Genomic DNA, 20,378 nt, shown 5'->3' with positions numbered 1-20,378 from the left:
TATCTTATTTCTGTTATTGAATACAGTAATATATACCTATATGTATAGACGACTAACAAAGAATAGACACATCGTTACGCGATCAAAGAAGACAGTTTAAAAAATTGCGCGCAAATTACGATAGAAGGAAGTTTCAGCTCCAAGAAATTGGAAGAGAAAAGATTCGGAGGTAGGAAAATCCCTAGACGATGAAATCAGTTCAGTAAGAATGAGATTGTGATTGGTCGAGAAATTGTATAAAGGTTATGGTGAGAGACGAATAAAGAGAAAGATAACAAACGAGAAGAGACAGCAGCGCCACAATTCCCTGTTAAACAAGAAACGTCAACCATTCCCTGTTCTTCGGTTCGGTGTCTGGATTGCCGTTCGCTATCCAAATATCCAGGCTAGTACGGTCAAGTTGTATATGTGTATGTGCGCGCAGGTGTCTCCCTCGCTCTTGATTCTCGTTGTTGGGTTATACGTAGTAGAGTATTGCGTGTACATAGGTGAACGGTGGCACGTGTATGCATGTGTTGGAGGTATACACGCGTGTGCGTTTCCCGTTCCGCGATTCGCGTATCCCGAAAAGATGGCCGCCATGAAAGCGTACGGTTGTGATGTTGACGTCGTTCACAGCAAGGCCGCGTCACGTCCTCGAAAAGCGTGAAAAGAAGGTGATTATTCGAATGCTTCCACGACTCTCATGGTGCTCTCTAACGAGAACGCGGTATAGCGAGAAAGTAGTTGATAATTCGAAACGCGAGTGCGGTGTTCGTAGGATCCCTCTCGCAGTGTTCGACGAAAACGACGAACAGAAGAGAGGAGAAAGAAGAGAGGGAGGACGAGCGAGGAACGTGCCCTGTAAGGGGTTGAAAGGAATCGTATGTGACAGAGAGAGGAGTGGACGAATAGCCTGTCGAAGAGCGGAGGTAAGAAGAAAGGAAAGAAGAAAAATAGGAAAGCGCGTGGAGAATACAACAGGGTGATACACGGAAGTTAGTGATAGCTAGAGAATCGCGGGTGGTTTATGGTGTCGCGAGTGAAACAAATGCGTGCGCGTCGTACGCGAACAAGCCTCTCTCTTGCCAACGATATCCCGGTCAACCTGTTTTTTGCATTTCCTTCGGGCTGCCTTTTACGTGTGACTCGAAACATTGTGTCAACGAGGGACGGCCATATTAATCCGTAGCCCCCGCCGTCACACACATATTCCAACAATCTTAACTCCTCGAGGTGGTGCCTCTAGTTTTACGATATTCGCTACATTTTTAGTGCGTATCCTATGTTGCGACCAATCTTCTGTTAACCGTGTCGTGTCGTATCGTGCTGTGCTGCTCCGTGTAGTGTCGTGTCGTGTCGTGTTGTATCGTGTCGTATCGTGTCGTGCCTTGCCTTCTAGCACCGTACCGTACCGTACCGTACGTATCGTGTCGTGATTCCTCGACTACTTGGATATACGCGTAAGATAATGTCCAGATTTTCGCCGGATGACGGTGCGTGTACCTAGTGCATGGACGGTGGTACTAGTGCGTACGAGGAATATAAACGACCGCCACTACGTGAGTTCTATGCCACCCGATGTTCATGTATCGTTCCGAAACAACTCAACGGTTCTCTACCACTGTGTCTATCCAGTTCACCAGCAGTACCACCCTTCCTAAATTCTCTACTATCCGCAGAGTAAGTAAATCAAATACATTTTTCTATGTATCTTTATGTTTTTATTTCTTTATTTACCTTGAATAACATACAATGGGAGAGAGGAAGGCTATACCTTGTATAAGCCAAGATTATACAAGTCAGAAAAAGATAGCAGTAATCATTTTGACTCATAGCACTCATCGTGGTTAACATATGAAGGATCATTATATGTATTTCAAGCCAGTATTTTATAAAACAGCCTGTTTCAAAGTTTACGCATAGAAGATACCTGTTAGTAATACATGCATTTAACGATGATCAGACGATAAGTTTTTCCTTAAACCAATGTGAATCTTTAATAAAGTGTTTAGATCCTAACTACTTTTTGAATGCTGTTTTGCTAGTTTATATATGTTATTGTTCTGTCGGATACAGATTTATGCTACGCGTGCTATGTTATAAAGAATGATTTATTAGATTAAATAAATTAAAGCGACTTTTAGATTCTCTTTCAAAATTATAGACAAGTCGTCAGAGAAATTAAGTCTTGTCATAACGATCAAAGATATCGTTTTGCTCCAAAGACAATGTAACGTCTTAACTACTTTATTAGCTTTACAATGGTGCATAATAAATTACTTTATCAGTTGTTTTGCTTGGTAATATGTTGAACAAGTGTTGTTATTCAAGATGATAAAACAATGGGTGGAAGCAACAGACAACATAACCTCATCTTGAAATGACAGGAAAACAAGGTGTCTGACTTAAGCGGATGTAATAATGTTATAAACATTTAATTTAAGAACAATAGTAATCTTAATCCACGAAGTTATCAATACCTGCTATTATTAACTTTAGTTTTTCTAGAATATATGTTTATATGCAAATACAAATAGTTCTGTACATTTTATTAAATATTACTAAAATGAAATGGTAAATACAAAAACATAGAAACGAATGTACAAAAGTATGTATATAACAAACATGAAAATAAGCTTAAAACAATATTTTCAAAAAAAGATAAAAAGATAAAATGGCGAATTACTTTCGCTTCCTCGTTGTGACGAATGCGAGCTAGGTCGAAAGAGAAATAATAGCATAGGAGAATCAATTGATCACGTTTGTCATGTAAGTAATTTTTAAGGTAAAAAGACAGTTTTGTGGTGATTAATCATTCCCCTCGTAGCAGCTCGGCCTATTTAATAGCGTGTTCCAGTGGCCTGTCGCTCGGCCTTTTTTATACCGGTTTCAAAGGCGGTCGAGTGTACTTGGTATTTCGTAGCAATGTGTCGTTACGATGATACCGTGCGAGGTTTCTGCCAGTATCTTTCTTTTTTCTTTCCTTTTTTTCTTTTCTTTTTTCTTGAAAACACTTTTTCTTGTATATGTGTATATCGTTTCGCAGTTTCCCATTCGCGATTACAAGTTCTTGTCACATTCGGTATCATCGTGCCCTAGCGTGGTTCGTGATCTCACGCTTAAAAATTGCTCTCGACTAAAAGTCCGAGTATTCGAGTCAGTCAGGTAGCAGGAAAATAGATGATCGTTTTTGAAGTACATGCTCGTACCGGCGTACGACAGGCAGGATTATTAAGGCACTTAAGCTCAGACTACTAACTTGTAACTTGTAGTTTGCATAAATGAATAAATGTAACCGACAAGTAAAAAGTTTCTGCTAACTTGAGAGAAGCGTTTTAGTGGATTTGATTTTTCGCCAAACATCTTTTCTGTTTGGGAAACTTCAGTATTTTACGACGAAATTCTCCTGCTTTAGAAGATTCTGTCACTCGCGAAGAATTTTTTCGTATTACAGAAGATTTTATCTTTTCCAAAGAATGTTTCCTCTTTCGAAGAGTTTGCTTTCTCGAGAATCTGGTTTTTTCAGTTTGACTGAGTAAACTGCCTATAAAAAAAAACAGCGGATTAACGTTTTGAAGAGGGCTATTGCTGGATCTCTAGCAGTTGGAAGTAACAGCTCGTGCTCGCTGTAATTTATTTGCTTTTTATTTATCGGCCTGCTGTTCATTGTTTTACAGCAACATCGATTCACTTGTACCGATATTTATTTTCATTTCTCGTTTCGCTGGTCCATTACACTCTGCACGTAGTTTACAGTTCCTATAACGAAAGCACATAATTTACCTTTCTTTCAACGAGTGTATATCGTTTGATCGTTGAAATTTCGTCGGAATTCAAACTAGATATCGGTCGGCAACATAAACGCGTACATAGTTACCGGCAAATAGCTACAGGTGAATTCGTAATTAGCCTCGTTCTCTTTTCACGTTGAATAGTAGTAGTTGAACTATGACAGTTGTAGAATATCGAGCGAACCGGTTGAACGTTACAGGTTACGAACTCGATCGTTTTCAATTTTTATCTTATCTTCGTATTTTGATTTTTAACACGCGATAAAGCCACGAGTACTCGTTGAACATTGCTTTTGTTTCACGTCGATTAGTGAGAATGGTTTATGATTAACGCGTTATCGTATATTAATTCCTTTTGATCCAAAATCTACTTCCCATAGATTTTATCCTCTTTTTTTAGTTAAAAGTCGATAATGATAGATCGAATTATCTACCATTGCACAACTAGAGAAAATGGAAGTTTCGTTATTTTCTTCCGCCAGTTTTAGGTTAGGTTAGTAGAAAAGTAACGTCGATTTTTGATCGTGTACTAATCGTCAGACAAACAGTTTCAAGTTGTTCGTATTTCGGTTAGTTCGCTATGAAACTGCGCCTGTAAAAACGCACTCCTTTTACGCTATTTTTGAAAATCATTTTTTCCAACTTTCCAAACAGTTTTTCTTTCCCTGAGAAACACTTTCGAAATTGCATCGACTACATTACGCTTGCGAGATACACGCGCATTATGAATATCTCGAAGAACGAGAAAATGTTAGATGGGACGCTTTAACTAAGGAGGGCAGAGTTTCATCGTGCCGGAGCGAAACGTTACAGCGAATCATTTAGGATTCATTTCACACAAATTGAAGCTGTTTGCACGAGTGTAAAGTTGCAAGGTCGTAAGCATACAGTTATTAAAGGGGTTAGTTCGATCTAATCGTTTAAACATAGCAGTGGCTAATTGCCCGCTCCAGGTAAATAGAAAGAAGAAAAAAATAGAGAAGGAAGTGAGAAAAGATGGTGGACTCGGTAGATTTTATTCGGTGCATAGCTTGTTTTTCTTCTCCGCGCGAAAGAACGACAACGTCTCGCGTTCTCCTCGCCACTTTCCGCGGGTGAAGTCCCCTTTGGAGAGTTCTCAGGCGTAGCTTCGCAACAATACGAACTACGTAAGATTCGTCTTACAAGCGCTTGCACTTACACTCGAAACGTATCAAGGACGACGGAACTCTCTCGCGTTTTCCGTAGCTCCGTATCCAGGTGTCGAATCGGTTCGAAAATAGTTCGATTCTCTTCTGTCGATTGGAGCTTGGTAAATTAGAGAAGATTCATAACAAAAGCGACCTTCGTTCGCGCTTGTATTCGTTTCGGAAGAGCTCGCTCGTTTGTGTTTCTCCGGAGTTAAGTAAGATGCGCAAGGATGAAATATTTTCCTGTTTATACCTTCTGCAACGCATCTGGAAAGAGTAAGCTAGGCTAAAGTACGTTATATCGTAGAATAACAGACAAAGGGCAACGAGGTCGTTGCATTTTCATGGCAGAGCCGTTCTTTTTCTAACGGTCAAGGGATCGTATCGTACGTATCGTATTGTGGACAGAAATTGGCCGAGGGTCTCGAATTATTCCGAGGAAGCGTAGTTTTGGTCGTACGAAGCGAACGAAATACGGTGCTCGTTAAAGCGTATATTTCTTATATGATGTCACGGCAATTGAAATATGCTTCTCTAACCACGTTCTAAAAGCCTATATATAGATTTTATGAAATGTCAGCGGTTTGTTAAAGATAAATATGGAACTCGAGGAACGTAGATATATTCTTCGCTTTGTTCTAAATTTAGCTCATGTGCAAATATTTCTTTATTTCCACCGTGACTTTATATAAAATACCAACGTTTTCATCGAATCGCGCCAGATGTCCGAATACTTACGAGCCACGGTGTAAATCATTTTTGTCACGAATTTCATAATTTCACCGGGTCGCTTCGCGATTCCGATATATCAGATTACGAAGGATCGATATTTACGCGATTCACTCGAATTTCTTTTTTTTTTTTTATTTATTTATTTACATTTTACAATTTGTCCAGTAGGACATTTGGTAAAATATTACAGCTTAGTGGTATAATAATACAACATGTGGATGGCTACACCCAGTGGGATACCATCTTCGAATTTGATTGATTTATTTCTTTAGTGCGGTGAGTGTTTGTTTGTTAGGTTATGTCCTTTGTGAGATGTGTTGGGTGTTTCCTTTTTAATCTTCTTTTCACTCGAATTGAACGAAAGTCTGCAACGTTGTTCAAAATTCTATCGAGCTAACGTAGCACCGGACTTTTCCAAGTTTTCCGAAGTACAAGTGGAGTAACGAAGTATTGGCGAAGCGGTTGCGTGATGCGCGCGTCCGGCACACAACTGAGGTTAGATCGCGTTCGAGAACACGTACGTGAATCGTTTGGGGTCGGTGCATTAATTAATGGCACAGAGGCAGAGGCCCGTTATCTCGTCCGAGTGACGATGTTCCCGTCGGTTGAATCGCGAATCCGTTTATCTCGGCACCGCGACAAATTTCCTGCGTTAAAAGCGTCGTGGAATCGCCAGCTTTTCGGTAAGAGTTGCGCATCCTGACTGGAAGAGCGGAGACTCGCGTGACGCGACACAGTTCCTCGCTTCCGGGCTGTACTCCGCGAGTTTTACGCGAAATAACGAGACTTGCTCGGCAAGTTTATTACTCGGCCGCGCTCTGTCTTTCGTATTCGCCGATTTTACTGCCGCCCATAGTTACAGTGTTCTATCTGCCATCTCGAAACATCCGAGAGAACTAAAATTTTATCGTTTTCTTTCCGCCATCCTTGTTTTCTTTCGTGCGATTCGAAATTCCACTCGGTCATTATTTTATGAGACAGAGATATCGCAATGGCATTTGCTACGGCACGATAATATTAAAACGAAGTTCGCACGAAGTAAAGTTGCCGTCGTAATAGGTTCCGAGAGTTAAGAAAAATACGTGGGAAGAAGGAACTCGGCGTGCCATTTTAGCGAATTGGCTCGTAAATATAATATAGCGCGCATCTACCGTATAACCGGAGACTTTGTTGACTTTGAAACGCGCTCTCTCGAAGAACGGTGTTCAGACAGTTGCGTGACGATCTCGAGTTAGAATAAAAATAAACTCGCAATAGAAGAGACGATTTTTTCGAGCCGAGTCCGGATCGTACGTAGAAACGCGAGGCAATTACGACAAATAATATCGTTGGTTTGGCGAAGCCAAAGCTATCGAACTCGGGAACGAGGAAAATATTCTCGTTCGATTTCCATGATTTTCGTTTCGCGTAAGATCAACGTGCATCCGAGCTTTCGGTAAGTGGCTTTAAATCAGATTAGTCCAGTTGCCCGATGTAATTCCCTTCGATTTCGATTACTTTGCTCGATTCAGATTATCTGGATAAAGTGGAACGAACGTTTACCGATGTTGGGGTAACGCGTCTGCTGTAAGACTGACGGCGACGACGCCGACTCTATACGCCGCACTACGGTTACGCGAAAGGCGAAATGAAAATACGTCCCGTCTGTCGTTCGCATGACCGCCAAGCAGACTGCACGTGACGCATCCGAGCTGTGTTGCGCCGTAGTAGTGTGCTTTCTAGGGAGGCTGCAACTCTTAGACGCCGGTCGCGCCTCCCTTTGCTTCCTTCCTCTCTGACCCAATGTTTGTTCTGCGTTATTTCCAACTGCTATGTATTTAAAACCACTTTTTACGCAGAGAATTATACAAAGAAATTCCTGTTGTTCTCCAACTCGATTATTTATTCCTCCCTTTCTCACAGTTATTTATTCTTCTTTTGTTCGTAAAACTGCTTTCACAAGTGTCAGAGAGTATTTACGAAAACAGATTAGCATTATACATGTGTCACGAAATATACTTTATTCTCCGTAGTTAAAATAGCTTGTCTAATATACTTTTCCATTGTTCCAGCTACGTTAAAATATTCGAAGTACTCGCGTCTTTTTACCTTCTTTTTTTTGTCTTTCAAGTAAAAACGTATTGTACAAGCTGTTACGAAACAATCTCTACGTAGTTGACTTTAAAATCGAACCAAGCGAAACGAAAAACTTCGGTTCTTCTCAGTTCCGATGGCTACTACGACTGGCTGTGAAAAATATCGCCGCCTCGTTGTACTTGTTGCAGCATCTACGGATCGTCGATTAGGTTCAAATATATCAAATTTCGTATCGTTTAGCAGATACTCTCGTACGATTGCAAAAATTCGATATCGCGGAAATGAAATATATAGAGCCTCGGGAAAATCGCTTCATTGGAAAATAAGAGCGCGTACCGATAATTTTCCCAGCTACCGCGACCGCAATCTCATTTATCCGGGAAATGTAATGGCGATTTCGTCGTTCGACGAGATTAAAGCACTCTGCATCGTCTGATAGCGACATTGTAACTTCCGTTTTTCCTTTTTTCTTTCTCTTTTCTCGATATCGCCGCTTTCTTTCTACGCTTTTCTTTCAAAAGTATGCATCGGACTGGGATACGTGCCAATTGGAACTTGTAACGACGGGGGAAGGAAAGGGGAAAACAAAAGTGGAAAGACCGATGGAACAGAAAAAGGCGAAACAAGAATCGAAGTATCGATGAAAAGAAACTCGTCCAAGACTGTGTCGGCCTGACGCTTATCGTTACACGACTTTCGTACGAATTTCACGCGCTTCTCTTTTTGTTACAAATGGGATTACGCGAGAGTACGAAGCGTTAATAGAGAGACGGTAGTTTGAATCAACGACCAACGTTGATGGAGATACTTGGTCGCCTCGGTTCGCGTTCGAAACAGAGTTAATTCGGGGTAATAATCGTAACGATCGAAATAGCTGGAACCCGACGAAGAAACAGCAAATGGCAAACGATAAAAGTCTCTTAACGTCCACTTTTAAATAACTATCCTTCGACGTCTCAAGTTTGCCAACTGTTCACGCGTTGATTGCCACGATGGTTATCGGTGATGCGTGTTTTACTACAATTTTTAGAGCAATTAAGATAGGACGAGTGTTACGGACTAGAAAATTGTCAACGATGCGAGGGACTTGATTAAACGAATGAGTCGGAAATAGCTGCCCAAATGCGATAGAATATTTTGCAACAAATTAAATGTTATGGAGTAGCATATCCCGTTCTATCGCGGTTCTCGGAGCAAAATGTACAAAATTCGCGCGGCAATCGGTTGATCAAGTTTCTTCAAGCTTCTAAAGGGATGCTTTACGGATCGATGATTCGTCGATCGAACCATGTAATTAGAGTGTCTCAACGCTATAGGCGCGTACTCATCGGCAAACACGTTCACGAACGGTATTTACGAACGGTGTTCGCAAGACGTTCCTAAACATTTTACGACCATTCTACGATTTTCCCGCGACCTGTAACGAACTCGTGAACGGTTCTTGAAAGCTACATAAATATTCTATGTGGCTCTTTATATACCGTGTTCATAAAAGCTTTAGCATAGACGCTCTTGAGAACTAGGTACGTTTCACGAACAGTATGCAAACAGATGTCAAACAGGCTACGAATTATTCACGCACAGTAAGTGTTTGTCATCTGTTTGCGTGCTGTTCGCGAACATGTTCGTCAAATACAGTTCCCTGAAATGTCTATACCAAAGGTCTTGCGAACACGGTTAAATATTTTTGTAGGAATCGAGAACAGTTCGCGAATCTGCGTTGTTGGAGCCGAACACCTGTTCGTGAGAGCCTGTTGAAAGTTCACTGGCGGATCAGCGGGTTTTTTTTTTTTTTTTTTTTTAGCATCGCGGAGCCTACCTGCTCAATGATAAAAATCCATTTGAACTTAGTGTTTGTTTTTCTTTCTTTTTTTTTTTTTTTTTTTTTTTTGACGTTTCTTTTGCAAAAGATTTCCGTTAATTCGTGGTCCGTAACTCGTGGAATTTCGCCAATAATGCTAATCTAATCGCGCAAGGTGGCGCCGATCGTTCGAAAGTATCGTATTACAAAAACACGATTGCTGAAACGCAACGATCATTCGGAAGACGTGTGACGTTCGGATATCGTTGCTCGAACGGGCGGTTAGAAAAATTGTCGAGGGCAGAAGAAGGGAAGACGCGAGAATGAAAGAGAAACATTGGTGGAGGAAGAAATCGATGATACGATTGTTTTAGAGAGAATGGAACGAGCTGCTTTGTTCGACCAGCGTGTTCACGAACGACGTAGAAATTTCTTGGCTCGTCCATGATGGATCTCGCGTTCGACGCGATAACGAATCGTATTTTTCAAGGAGAAGAGCATTGCGGGGAAATTGCTTCCAAAATTTTTCAACCGCTTCTCGTTACCTTGAAACGAGTCACGCAACGTGGATAAGTGAGCCTCGACCTTGTAATAACGTATGCATAAGAGCCGCTGGCTATTATCGTGGCTTAATTGTTCGCCGAGATAATTAAAACCGGAGGATGAAATTTTTCTAAGAATCGGATGGATCGCTAAATCCTGAACGCTGTTGGCGACTAGCGCGTTTCCCACAGGCGTGGCGGTTAACGAGAAACGTGCTTCGATTTATTCCAGAGAAAAGGTTAAAAGCAACAGCGAGCGCAAGTAAAAGTAGTACAGCAGAGCTTTGCATATTGGAGGCAATAGGGAGACAAAAATTCTGGATAATGGAATTTTCCGGATTAACCGGTTAACTGCGCTCGACGTGTATACACGTCAATCTGAAATTTTATTTCGGAGCGATTGACGCGTGTACCCGTTGTGTGAAATAAAAAATTGCCATTTACTATAAAAAACTCGAGAATTTTTTTAGTAAAAAGTAATATAAACGACGTTTATATTTGCGGTAAATCTATTATGTATTTTATAAAAATATGTTTGATTATTCGGTTATTCTCTTTGGCTCGTATACCGGCTATTCCCCGAATTGTTTTGTGTTTTATACCAGCTTATATAACTTTGTACCAGCTATACCATCAGAAGCAAAAAACGGAGTCCGTAAGGAGTCAGGTTACTGGTGCTCGACCTGCGAAATGCCACTTTGCGTGGTGCCTTGCTTCGAGAAGTACCACAGTCAAATCAACCGAATTTCTTGCATCTTTTTTCTTTCATCTTTCTCGTTTATGAGTTTTATTATTTTTTAAATAATTTTTAAGTTTTTTTAATGACAAATTTTTTTTAACGACGAATCGTTAATTTTTTATCGAATAAAAATTCAATTCTTCCTCTTTTTGCTTTACTTCTTTCGTAAAGCTTATATAATAGGAGCATTTGCCCTGTATTCTACGCGTATACTCGTCGTTGCTTGATTTCATCTGCGCATCCCGTAAAGGATTCTTCGAACTAAATTCCGCGCTTAATAGGTTAATGGACAATAGTCCTTAAATGGTTAAAACTGTGTTGAAGATAAAGTTGGTATTGTGTTGAAATATTTCGTTAAATTCATCGTACGTGTGGTGTGTAATGCTCGAATGGTTTTTTTTTCACCGTTAAATTATATCTTAGCATGAATAACTCCGCGGAATTATGTCGATTTTGTGTCTCAAATTTCCTTTTAAATTCCTCGAATGCTTCAGCGTAGAAAGGCATATCCTTTCGTTCTCCGTTTCAATCTGTGTAAGAGTGTATCAACGAAATTTTTGTCGTGGAAGAGACGAGATAGTTCGTTAACGGGAAATCGATGAAACGATGATTCACAGATCTTGGAAATAATTATGAAACGAACGTAACACGTAATCGAGACAGGTAGTACCATGTTGTTTGAAATAACATTTCAGATGATATAATTTCAAATGCGCTCGGATTTGATTAAAACGTAACTAGTGGAAATTAGAATACGAGAAGCGTAACTACCATACATTTCGAAAAGCGGGAGAAATGCAAATCGGTGAATAGAAAGTTTTCGTGAATTCGTAAGGTACATAGCGTGAAATATGTAAGTTAACCGAGGGCTGTAGAAAAGGATGCACATTTCGAGTAGCTATTATATGCCGCGGAAGAGGATAGTCGGACAGATAGTAATCGATGGATCCCACTTACGATATCGAAGTTAAATAACCGATGCACCTTCCAACCGTAGCAAGGCAGAGATAAAGCGGTCTCTGGAGATCGCGTAGTAGTTAGCCACGGATTAAAAACCACTGTCAAGACTTTGTTGAATAAAGGTCAGCTTAAAAATAAAGCTGTAAATGTAGGAAGAACTCGACCTAATTTCGTTACCATTGGAATTTTTCTATGGGAATCGAAGTCCTTTCGACTCGAAAGAGACAGAGGGAACCGCTGTACCGTTCCAAGCAGCACCGGTCTATTCATATTCTTTCTCTTTCACGATAACCAAATTTTCTCTAACGATCGTTGCCATCCTTCGTCTCGGCCGATAACCTGGAAACGATTTTCGTGTAATTCGTAGATCGTTTCCTTACGGAATACGTTTCTATTTAAATTTACCGACCGTCTATAAAAATCCAAGCTATGGATAATGGTCTTTTAAGTAAAAGATTCCTATATATTTATTTCGTGGATAATTATTAAAGACTCATTTTCAAGCTTCGTCTTTTAGTTCTGTAATTTTAGCTTCTATCAGGGAAATTAAAACTTGCTTTTTAACTTTTATTTCTAATTCGTCAAATGACAAATTACTGCTATTCTTACTAGTTTCAGAACTGTAAAGTCTTATTATCGCGAATATCGAATCTTTGAAAATCAACTTGACCGTTGTAATATAATTTTGCAATAAAAATACATCTTGTCAAAATTAAACAAATGTTCGCGAAGCTTCTGAATGGTAACATATTTGTTAGATCGCTCCGAAAGACCAAAGATACATGCAGTTTATTGAATTATCGACTCTCAACGACATCATCGTACATCGTTCGATAAAAGACCGAGTCAGAGTTGGAAAGAAATAAAATTACAGACTCCTCTGTTCAACATCGGTTCTCGTTTCGCAGAGGGTAAAATCTATCTTATCCTCCACGGGATCGAAAATATCTCTCGGAACGAATCGATCGCCGTAATCCGATTAGCAATTTTGAAAACGCGGTTCTCTCCAAGTACGCCATTCGAAACTACGTACATTCTCGTCACGGGAAAAGTATCGATGCGAACGTAACGCGAACGTGACACGAGTCGAAATAGTTTGAGACGAGCGCGTTTAAGCCAACCAATGGGGAGTTACAGATGAAATTCGTGTCAAATAAATCATATTACATTTCTGGTATAATTAAACTGCCCTGTCGGAGCAACGCTCCCCGCGTTTTCATGTTTCTGCCGTGAATATTCTAATTACGTATCTCTGCGCGTAACACGCGCCTGTTTGTTGCGGTTGGTTCGCATCGAACAACGTTTCTCGTTTTCTGGCCTCGTCGAAATTTTCTTCTTCCGTTGAATCCGCGATGAAAACTCACTTAAACCTACCGTTGTGTTCGCATTTATACGAGCCAATCGTATTTTTAGACGCGATTTTTCAAACATTCTCGTATCGTCCGCGAGATGCGTGTTTCCAACAAACGTCTCGCAACTTCTCTTTCCGTATACATTTCCGGATTTCTGTCTCAAACTTTTTAACCACGTAATCGCGGTAATCGCGCCCGTTTACAGCGTAATTGTACGCCTCGTATCAGACCGAGTTAACACTAGAACCACCGATAGTTAACACGAAGCTATTTCTACCAAAACCAGTGAAAATGACTGGTCTTTAAAAAATACGCAGTAATAGAATATTTTGATATTTATTGATTTATTGTTATGTAGTACATTTTTCGTATTATTAATCCATCTGCGACCATCATCCCTGAACGAGGGTTGGGTACATTTATAAAATTGTAGAACCAGTCATTTTGACCGCTGTGGTATTTCCAGTGTTAGCATCCAGCGATCTAGCGATCGATCCGGAATTTTCTTGATATCCGATATCATCATATCGAATGATACGCGGTAAAAATTTGAAAAACGCGTGGCAAGTTGTACAAAACGAGGAAACTGGTTAATTGGGGTTCGATGAACAGATTGCAGGACCCTTTTACACTTTGACAAATACCAGCCATTTTGACTGGTATTGGTATAAGTAGCCTTTATATATAATTATTCTCAGTTTGAATACATAAAAAACAAAATAAAATTCATTACGTTATTCTTTTATCGTTATCGTTGCGAAAGTCGTTACATCATTGTGGAAAAAATATAACATAAAGTAGGAATTTTAAAATAAAATTGTGAAACCAGTTAATTTGACTGACCAATTAATTTGACGATAGGAAAAATACCTGAAACTTCCGAGATATATAGCGCTCTCTATGATACGTAGTAGGTAAAACAATTTTCCACCTACGTTCCATTTCTTTAAGCCTACGTATCGTGATAAGAGTATAGCTGCACGTGAGCTAGAGGACAATTCGAATCATGTTGTTGTTTTACCTCGGAGTATCAATATCGTTAGGATACATATAACGTAATAATAAATAAACTCCGGGTAAAACAATGTCGCCGCTACGTACAACCATCAAGCAAACTCGAATTCAAATTCCCCCGACCAGTATAAATAAATGGACGCGATCGTAAGGTGATCAGTTTATCAATGAGTCAGTCTCGAACGATCTTATTGGCAATTTATACACTGTCTTTAGCGAATCCGTCTGTACGAGCGTCTTAGCGAATATTGTCTGTACTTACTTATTTATTATTTTTAAAATACACTTGACGGTTTTCAACAACCAGCTATCTCGTCATTTAAACACACTATCAACCATCCACCACACGAGTTTGCATAAATAGCAAAGTGCGCGTGCCTCGCACAGTCAGAAACTTTGGTATTTTTAGTTAGCCGACTGTTAGTATTATTGCGTTCGATCGAATACTTATTACCAGAGTTAGTATATACGTATATGCTTGGTTCTAGGCAATAACAGCGTTCAGAAACAAGAAACAAGTTTGTTCGATGAGTAAAACCACAGGATCCAGGCAACTCTTTCTCTCCTTTATACGTTCAAGATATCGAACATCGATATTCGTCCTCTCTCTCTCCCTCTCTTTCCAAATAACAAATTCGATCCTGAATGGCTCTCGATGCGGCTCCATTAAAATACCGATAATAGCGAGATTCGCTGCCCTTTGAAATCAAAGCGAACCACGGCTTCTGGTGAATTCAACGCAACCGTTCCTCGTTGCCTATATTATTTCAGGCATTTAGTATCGCACAATAACAGCGTGCACCTTGTTAATCGTCGAGGAAGTTGCAGCGGGTTTCGCGGACTAAGCTTCGTCAATTATTTCGCGGTTTCGCGAGATACTAGGCGCACGTCGATTCGAGAAAATATTGCTGGCACTTCGATTTGCCGATACATCGAAAATTCCCGTTGCTGTACCAATCAGTTTTCGCCTGATAATAACTGTAACCATTTGCGAGCGACTCCTGATTCCTGAAAGGTTCAGGACGTTTTCTATACGAAACGAAATTACAAATTGATCCTCCAGTCGCGTACTAGCTCCTTTTCCACTGGTAATTTCAAGCAATTTTTCGTGTTGCTGGTATCTTTTGCTCGAATGTTGCTCCATTCGACAGGATTAAGACGAAACGCGCAGCGATGAATAAATACGTTGGACGATATTCTAGGAACTTGGAAAATTATCGAAGAATTGTGTGGAACTTTTTAAAACACAAAGACGTAGAAGCACCGCGTGGATTTAAATGACCCAGTATGCAAACGATCTCGGTGAAAATAAGATTGCAGACGGAGGGTTAAAGATTTAAATACCAGGGATAAAGAAAAACATGTACACAGAGTTTTATGCAAATTTTATTCCCGGTAATCGAACATCGAATATATTAGAGTTTAATTTAACCGTAAGTTAATTTTTACATGCTTTCAAAGTGTGATACGTTTCGAGAGAATGTTCAACGTGTAAGCTTACCGAGATTACTTCCTCCTGCGGATTATCTGTCTGAGCACGCTATACGATTCTTCTCTTTTTGTCCTTTTTCGCACAACGTGTACGTCTCATCTAGCCTTTGTGGTTCAAAGAAACGGAAGACGGTGGAACAAACTGCTCATGGCGTTTCTCATTTGCCGGCCGGTTGTAACGGCGGTATTCGTTCACAAAGGACTAAGCAGTCTTTCAATAAATGTAATTTAAATATTGCTGCCTCGTTATTGCTCCAAACCCGTCAATTAGCGAGGACAACTGCGCGTCCACTGACACGGCAAACGGAATGAAAATGTGTCCATTAAACGATCGATACGGCGTTTCTTAAACGCATCGCAGAACGTAGTTACATCTGCTTGTTCCACGTAATACGATTTTACGTCACCGATGTAATATGGGGCACAACACTGGCGTTCCGCGCCTTCGCGTTTCCTAAGCTCTTAAAAGGGAGAGACTGGACTTGTAAAAGGGACACGCGTAAGCGCATAGGGAGGGCAGGCGTAAGCTCGTAATCTCGATAGCGATCTAATCCCCGAAACCGCAGCAGGCAAGAAGAAAGAGCGCTGACGACACGTAGCAAATATAAACGAGGAATCGTGCACACACGAGCTCGACCTGATGTCTCTCACGTGCTGCCGTCTTCCGCGATTCTCGCGTGACCACAGCGTGCCTCGATTCGCCATTGCACTTGAAAGATCGCGATGTCACGATCGCCACTCGACTCAGTCGACCCACGGTACAAAAAATGAAAACAAACAGAATACGATACTGGTTGAAAGGAATAAGTGAAAAAAAAGAAGCAAAAAAGAGAAACAGAAAAATATTATGGAGCGAATTTTAAAGCGAAAAGGCCAACGACGACGGATCACGAGAAGCACGGTTCGACGAATTTGATGAAGCTCGTGTGTCGGAACGCGACCAGTCGTCGTTCGAACGTTGCTAGCTGGAAAAATAACGGTCGGATGCGCGAGAAAGGTAATTAGAAGTTGTGGCTGGAGCGGCGTCGATCAAATCGATTCGATGATTTTTGTCCCGACGCGATAGAAAGCAACGCGGTGCATATGTTCGACAGTCGAGCACGATGACGCCATGTGTTTCCAGCTGGATTACGACCAGGGAGGGTTCGATAGACGCAGCGAATTCTAGGGGCGCTATGTAGGGTGCACGAAATGTTTTGGGTCTGTGGGCTTTCGTGCGTCGAGTCGGTGGAGGGTGGCCGACACACAGCCATTCGGCTACCTTCCTCGTTCGGAATCAACTTATGCCTAGCGACGGCTTCGACACGCCTCGAATCCCATTTAACGTTCAAACGAACATTTCGCTCGTCTCGAATTTCCTACGAATTTGTATTCGTATACAACTGTTCGCGCAAGCATTCGACGACACGACGTAAAATATTTCTACGTGTACGTAAAATATTTACGTAAAATATTTCCAAATTTCGTCAGTCGATAAGACAAGGATTACATAGGTAAAATTTGAGAGTAATCAGAGAACGTATATGATACAGGGTGTTGGGCAAAATAATAATATTTGTATGTGTAATTTCTCGAAAACGGCCTAGGATTTCTAAATGTAACAAATACAAAGTAAATGTCGCGGCAACGGCGAATTGTTTTCTCCAACAATTTTCAATGATATTGGAATCTGGGGAGCGCGTGGGCCGTCAAATAACCGATACGTTTTCTCCTTTAAAAGATATTTCTACCACTTTAGCTGGCGCTTCATTATCACGCTGGGAAATTGCGTTCGAAACCAATTAATTTTGCCAAATGAAACATTTTTCCATTTTCCACAGTTTCAGAGCTATAGCCTGCCCCGATAGAAATACTCCGCATACAACGTAGCAGTAGCGGCATGAATGGTGGTTCCTGAATCACAATGTCTCACAGAGACGCATTGTATTCGAACAATATCGTACAACTAGAATAACAAGTAGAATAACGAGCGGCAGATTATCCTATTTTAGCTTGAAATATTCCTTACGAAAAGAAAAGGTCCGATTAAAAGGTCAATGCCTTTGGTTGCTCGTTTTGTTTGGCGGTCAGGTCCTTGGTCGTCCGACTGACAGCGAACCGGTGATAAACGGTTAAATTGCAGGTAGACGAGCCAGAAGGAGAGAAGGGGATATTTTGTAGCGGGTTTCCGTGAAAGGTACGGGAATAAGCGTGGCTGCATCGAACGTCGAATGGTCGTATCGGTGGAGAATGAACAGCCAACAAGGAAATTGCGTGGATATGTCGCCGAGTGTTATAACGGTTCCCTGACTACGAAAAAGCAACGAGACGATACGCATGACTAACGTCTTCTCTACGTCTTAAGTATTCTAATTGCTATTTATTATATGCGAAAATGTTCATTTCACGAATGCTTTCGACGTGTTGAGACACGCATTCTTCAAATGTACCGTAATTTATTCGTTCTCGATCTTGTTAGGAAAAAGCAAGTAAATATATACAGGGTGGTTGGTAACTGGTGGTACAAGCGGAAAGGGGTGATTCTACGCGAAAAAAGAAGTCTAAAATATAGAATAATAATTTTTTCTTTAATTTGTCCATCGAGACAACGATCTACAGTGAGATCCGTTATAACGTACCGCACGCGTACCGAGCGAAAATTCAAAGTCGATTTTCTCGAAAACAAAGCCTCAAACGAAAAATTTGTATTCTATATTTTCGACTTCTTTTTTCAGAATCACCCCCTTTCCGCTTGTACCACCAGTTACTAAGAACCCTGTATATATGTAGCTGTACATGAGTTAGAGGATAATTCAAATCATGTTGTTTTGCCTCAGAGTATTAATATCAGTGTATCGATAGGATACACATAATGTAATAATAAATAAATACCGGGTAAAAGAATGTCGCCGCTACGTGCAACTGTTAAGCAAACTCGAATTCAAATTTTCCGGCTTTCCCCCGGCCAGTATAAATAAACGAACGCGACCGTAAGAGTTTTAGTTATCAGTCAGTCGTGCGAATCAATTTGAGTTATCAACGAGTTATCAGCGATTATATTAACGATTATACACTGTCTTTAACTAATCCGTTAGCGTCTTAACATTATCTGTATTTATTTATTATTTTAAAATATACTTGACGGTTTTCAACAACGAGTTATCTCGTTTTGTAACCAACAAACCATACAACTATCCTTTACAAACATATATATATAAATGCAATATTAGAAAAATGATGGACTATGCAGGGCGTCGCATAAAACAGTGACTCTACATGGAAAGATAAATAGACGTATCTCACATTTGAAGAGTGCATGTAGATTTTCGTGTCTGATTGTATATACTACATTGAATCATTATAATTACAACTGAGAACATTAACGTTGTTTACACACTTGTTTCCTTTCAACGAGTAAAAGCTATATATATATATATATGTGTCCCTCATGGAAAACTGTGACCGTCGATGTAAGTACACGGTGTGATGACAGTGTTTTCGAACACACCGTGTATCGTGGTGGTGTTGTGAAAGTGGCGCAATACGTGCATTAGATAGTAGGCAGATGTGTATTTGGTTGACGTGTGATCGAGACTAGGATAAAAACGGAACAAAGTTTAATTACACTTTAAGACGGATCGATATCGCGCGTGTTATTCTTTCGCCGCTACCTCGCCATCCCAACCGTATTAAATATTTCACTCCGTGGCACATTTTATCTTTGCTCGTAGCGCGAAACGCGTTCTCTGGCCGTTCTGGCGCGCGTTTTACTTCCTCCCGGTTTTAACTCGTTTCGCTAAATTGCATGTGAAATTCGTTCGAGCGTTTCCCACCATCGACCCTGTTTATTCTTCGAGCAAAGCCATTTACTCGACGTTCTTGCAATGCTGCCGCAACATCCATAGAAAACTCGAATCTACGAAATGGTGGCTCCTTCTGTCTGATTTTAGTATATTCCTTTATCCACGATTTCAACAGACTGTTCGTTGCGTTCGTTCGTCGTCAGAGGCGCACTAATTCGACGTCCAACCTTGCGATCGAGTCGAGATCCGCGATTAATCACGAAACCAACTAATTCGTTGTTACTTATCGCATCGGTAACATAGCGCTATAGGAAAATGTTTCGATAAAACACGTATCTTCGGTAAAACGCCATGAATCATCTATTACAGTTTCACTCAGGTCTACCGTGTATCGTTAATATCGAAGCATTAATTTTCTTTTTTATGTAGCTTTTAACGTCGCATCAATCGCACCTATGTGGCTATTAGGGACGACAATGCGACCAGAGAGAGCTTTACTAGTTAGATTTCGCTAAATGACGATATATTTAAAGAAAAAAAACTCTCGAAACTTGATTTTTATCACAGAGATATTGGCTCGATACGACAGCCGCTCTGAGGCAAAGTTTTGCAAACAACATTTGTCGCGAAAGTAATCGTATTTAGAACAATTTAAAAGGATATGCTTGACGATAATTTCACACGCCGCAGATTAGATTTTCAGATATGCATGTGCGAGTCTGACACAACAAATTCTAAGTCTGTTCGATACAACTTGATGTCAACGATCTTGATGGCGTTTCCGGTAAATAGGTGCTCGTTAAAAAAAAAAAAACATTCTTCGTTGATGTCGACTGTATACGATGCTGTGGAGTTTTTTCTACACGCGTCCTTCCGGCTCGGGTTTCCAGGGGTTTTGCTCTGGTCGTAACGACGATGGTAGAATTCATTTACATTCCATTGGAGAA

At 40.5% G+C, this 20,378-nt stretch overlaps 1 protein-coding gene across 2 annotated transcripts in view; it reads left to right on the top strand.

Annotated features, from left to right (window-relative positions):
* Positions 1 to 320: 320 nt before the first annotated feature.
* LOC117237679 overlaps positions 321 to 20,378 on the top strand; it is a 54,053-nt gene continuing 33,995 nt past the window's right edge. Inside the window, exon 1 of one of the 2 annotated variants that reach the window (XM_033501921.1) lies at positions 321 to 1,662. In XM_033501921.1, the coding sequence (XP_033357812.1) occupies positions 1,561 to 1,662 (102 nt within the window). In that variant the 5' untranslated portion in view covers positions 321 to 1,560. The remainder of the gene's footprint in view (positions 1,663 to 20,378) is intronic. The other variant, XM_033501917.1, reaches the window with a different exon arrangement.

This window comes from Bombus vosnesenskii, unplaced genomic scaffold (assembly GCF_011952255.1).
Source record: "Bombus vosnesenskii isolate JDL3184/JDL3185 unplaced genomic scaffold, Bvos_JDL3184-5_v1.1 scf7180000013397, whole genome shotgun sequence".
Taxonomy (NCBI): domain Eukaryota; kingdom Metazoa; phylum Arthropoda; class Insecta; order Hymenoptera; family Apidae; genus Bombus; species Bombus vosnesenskii.
The sequence above is the reverse complement of the archived record's forward strand: the minus strand, read 5'-3'. Positions and strand labels throughout refer to the sequence as shown.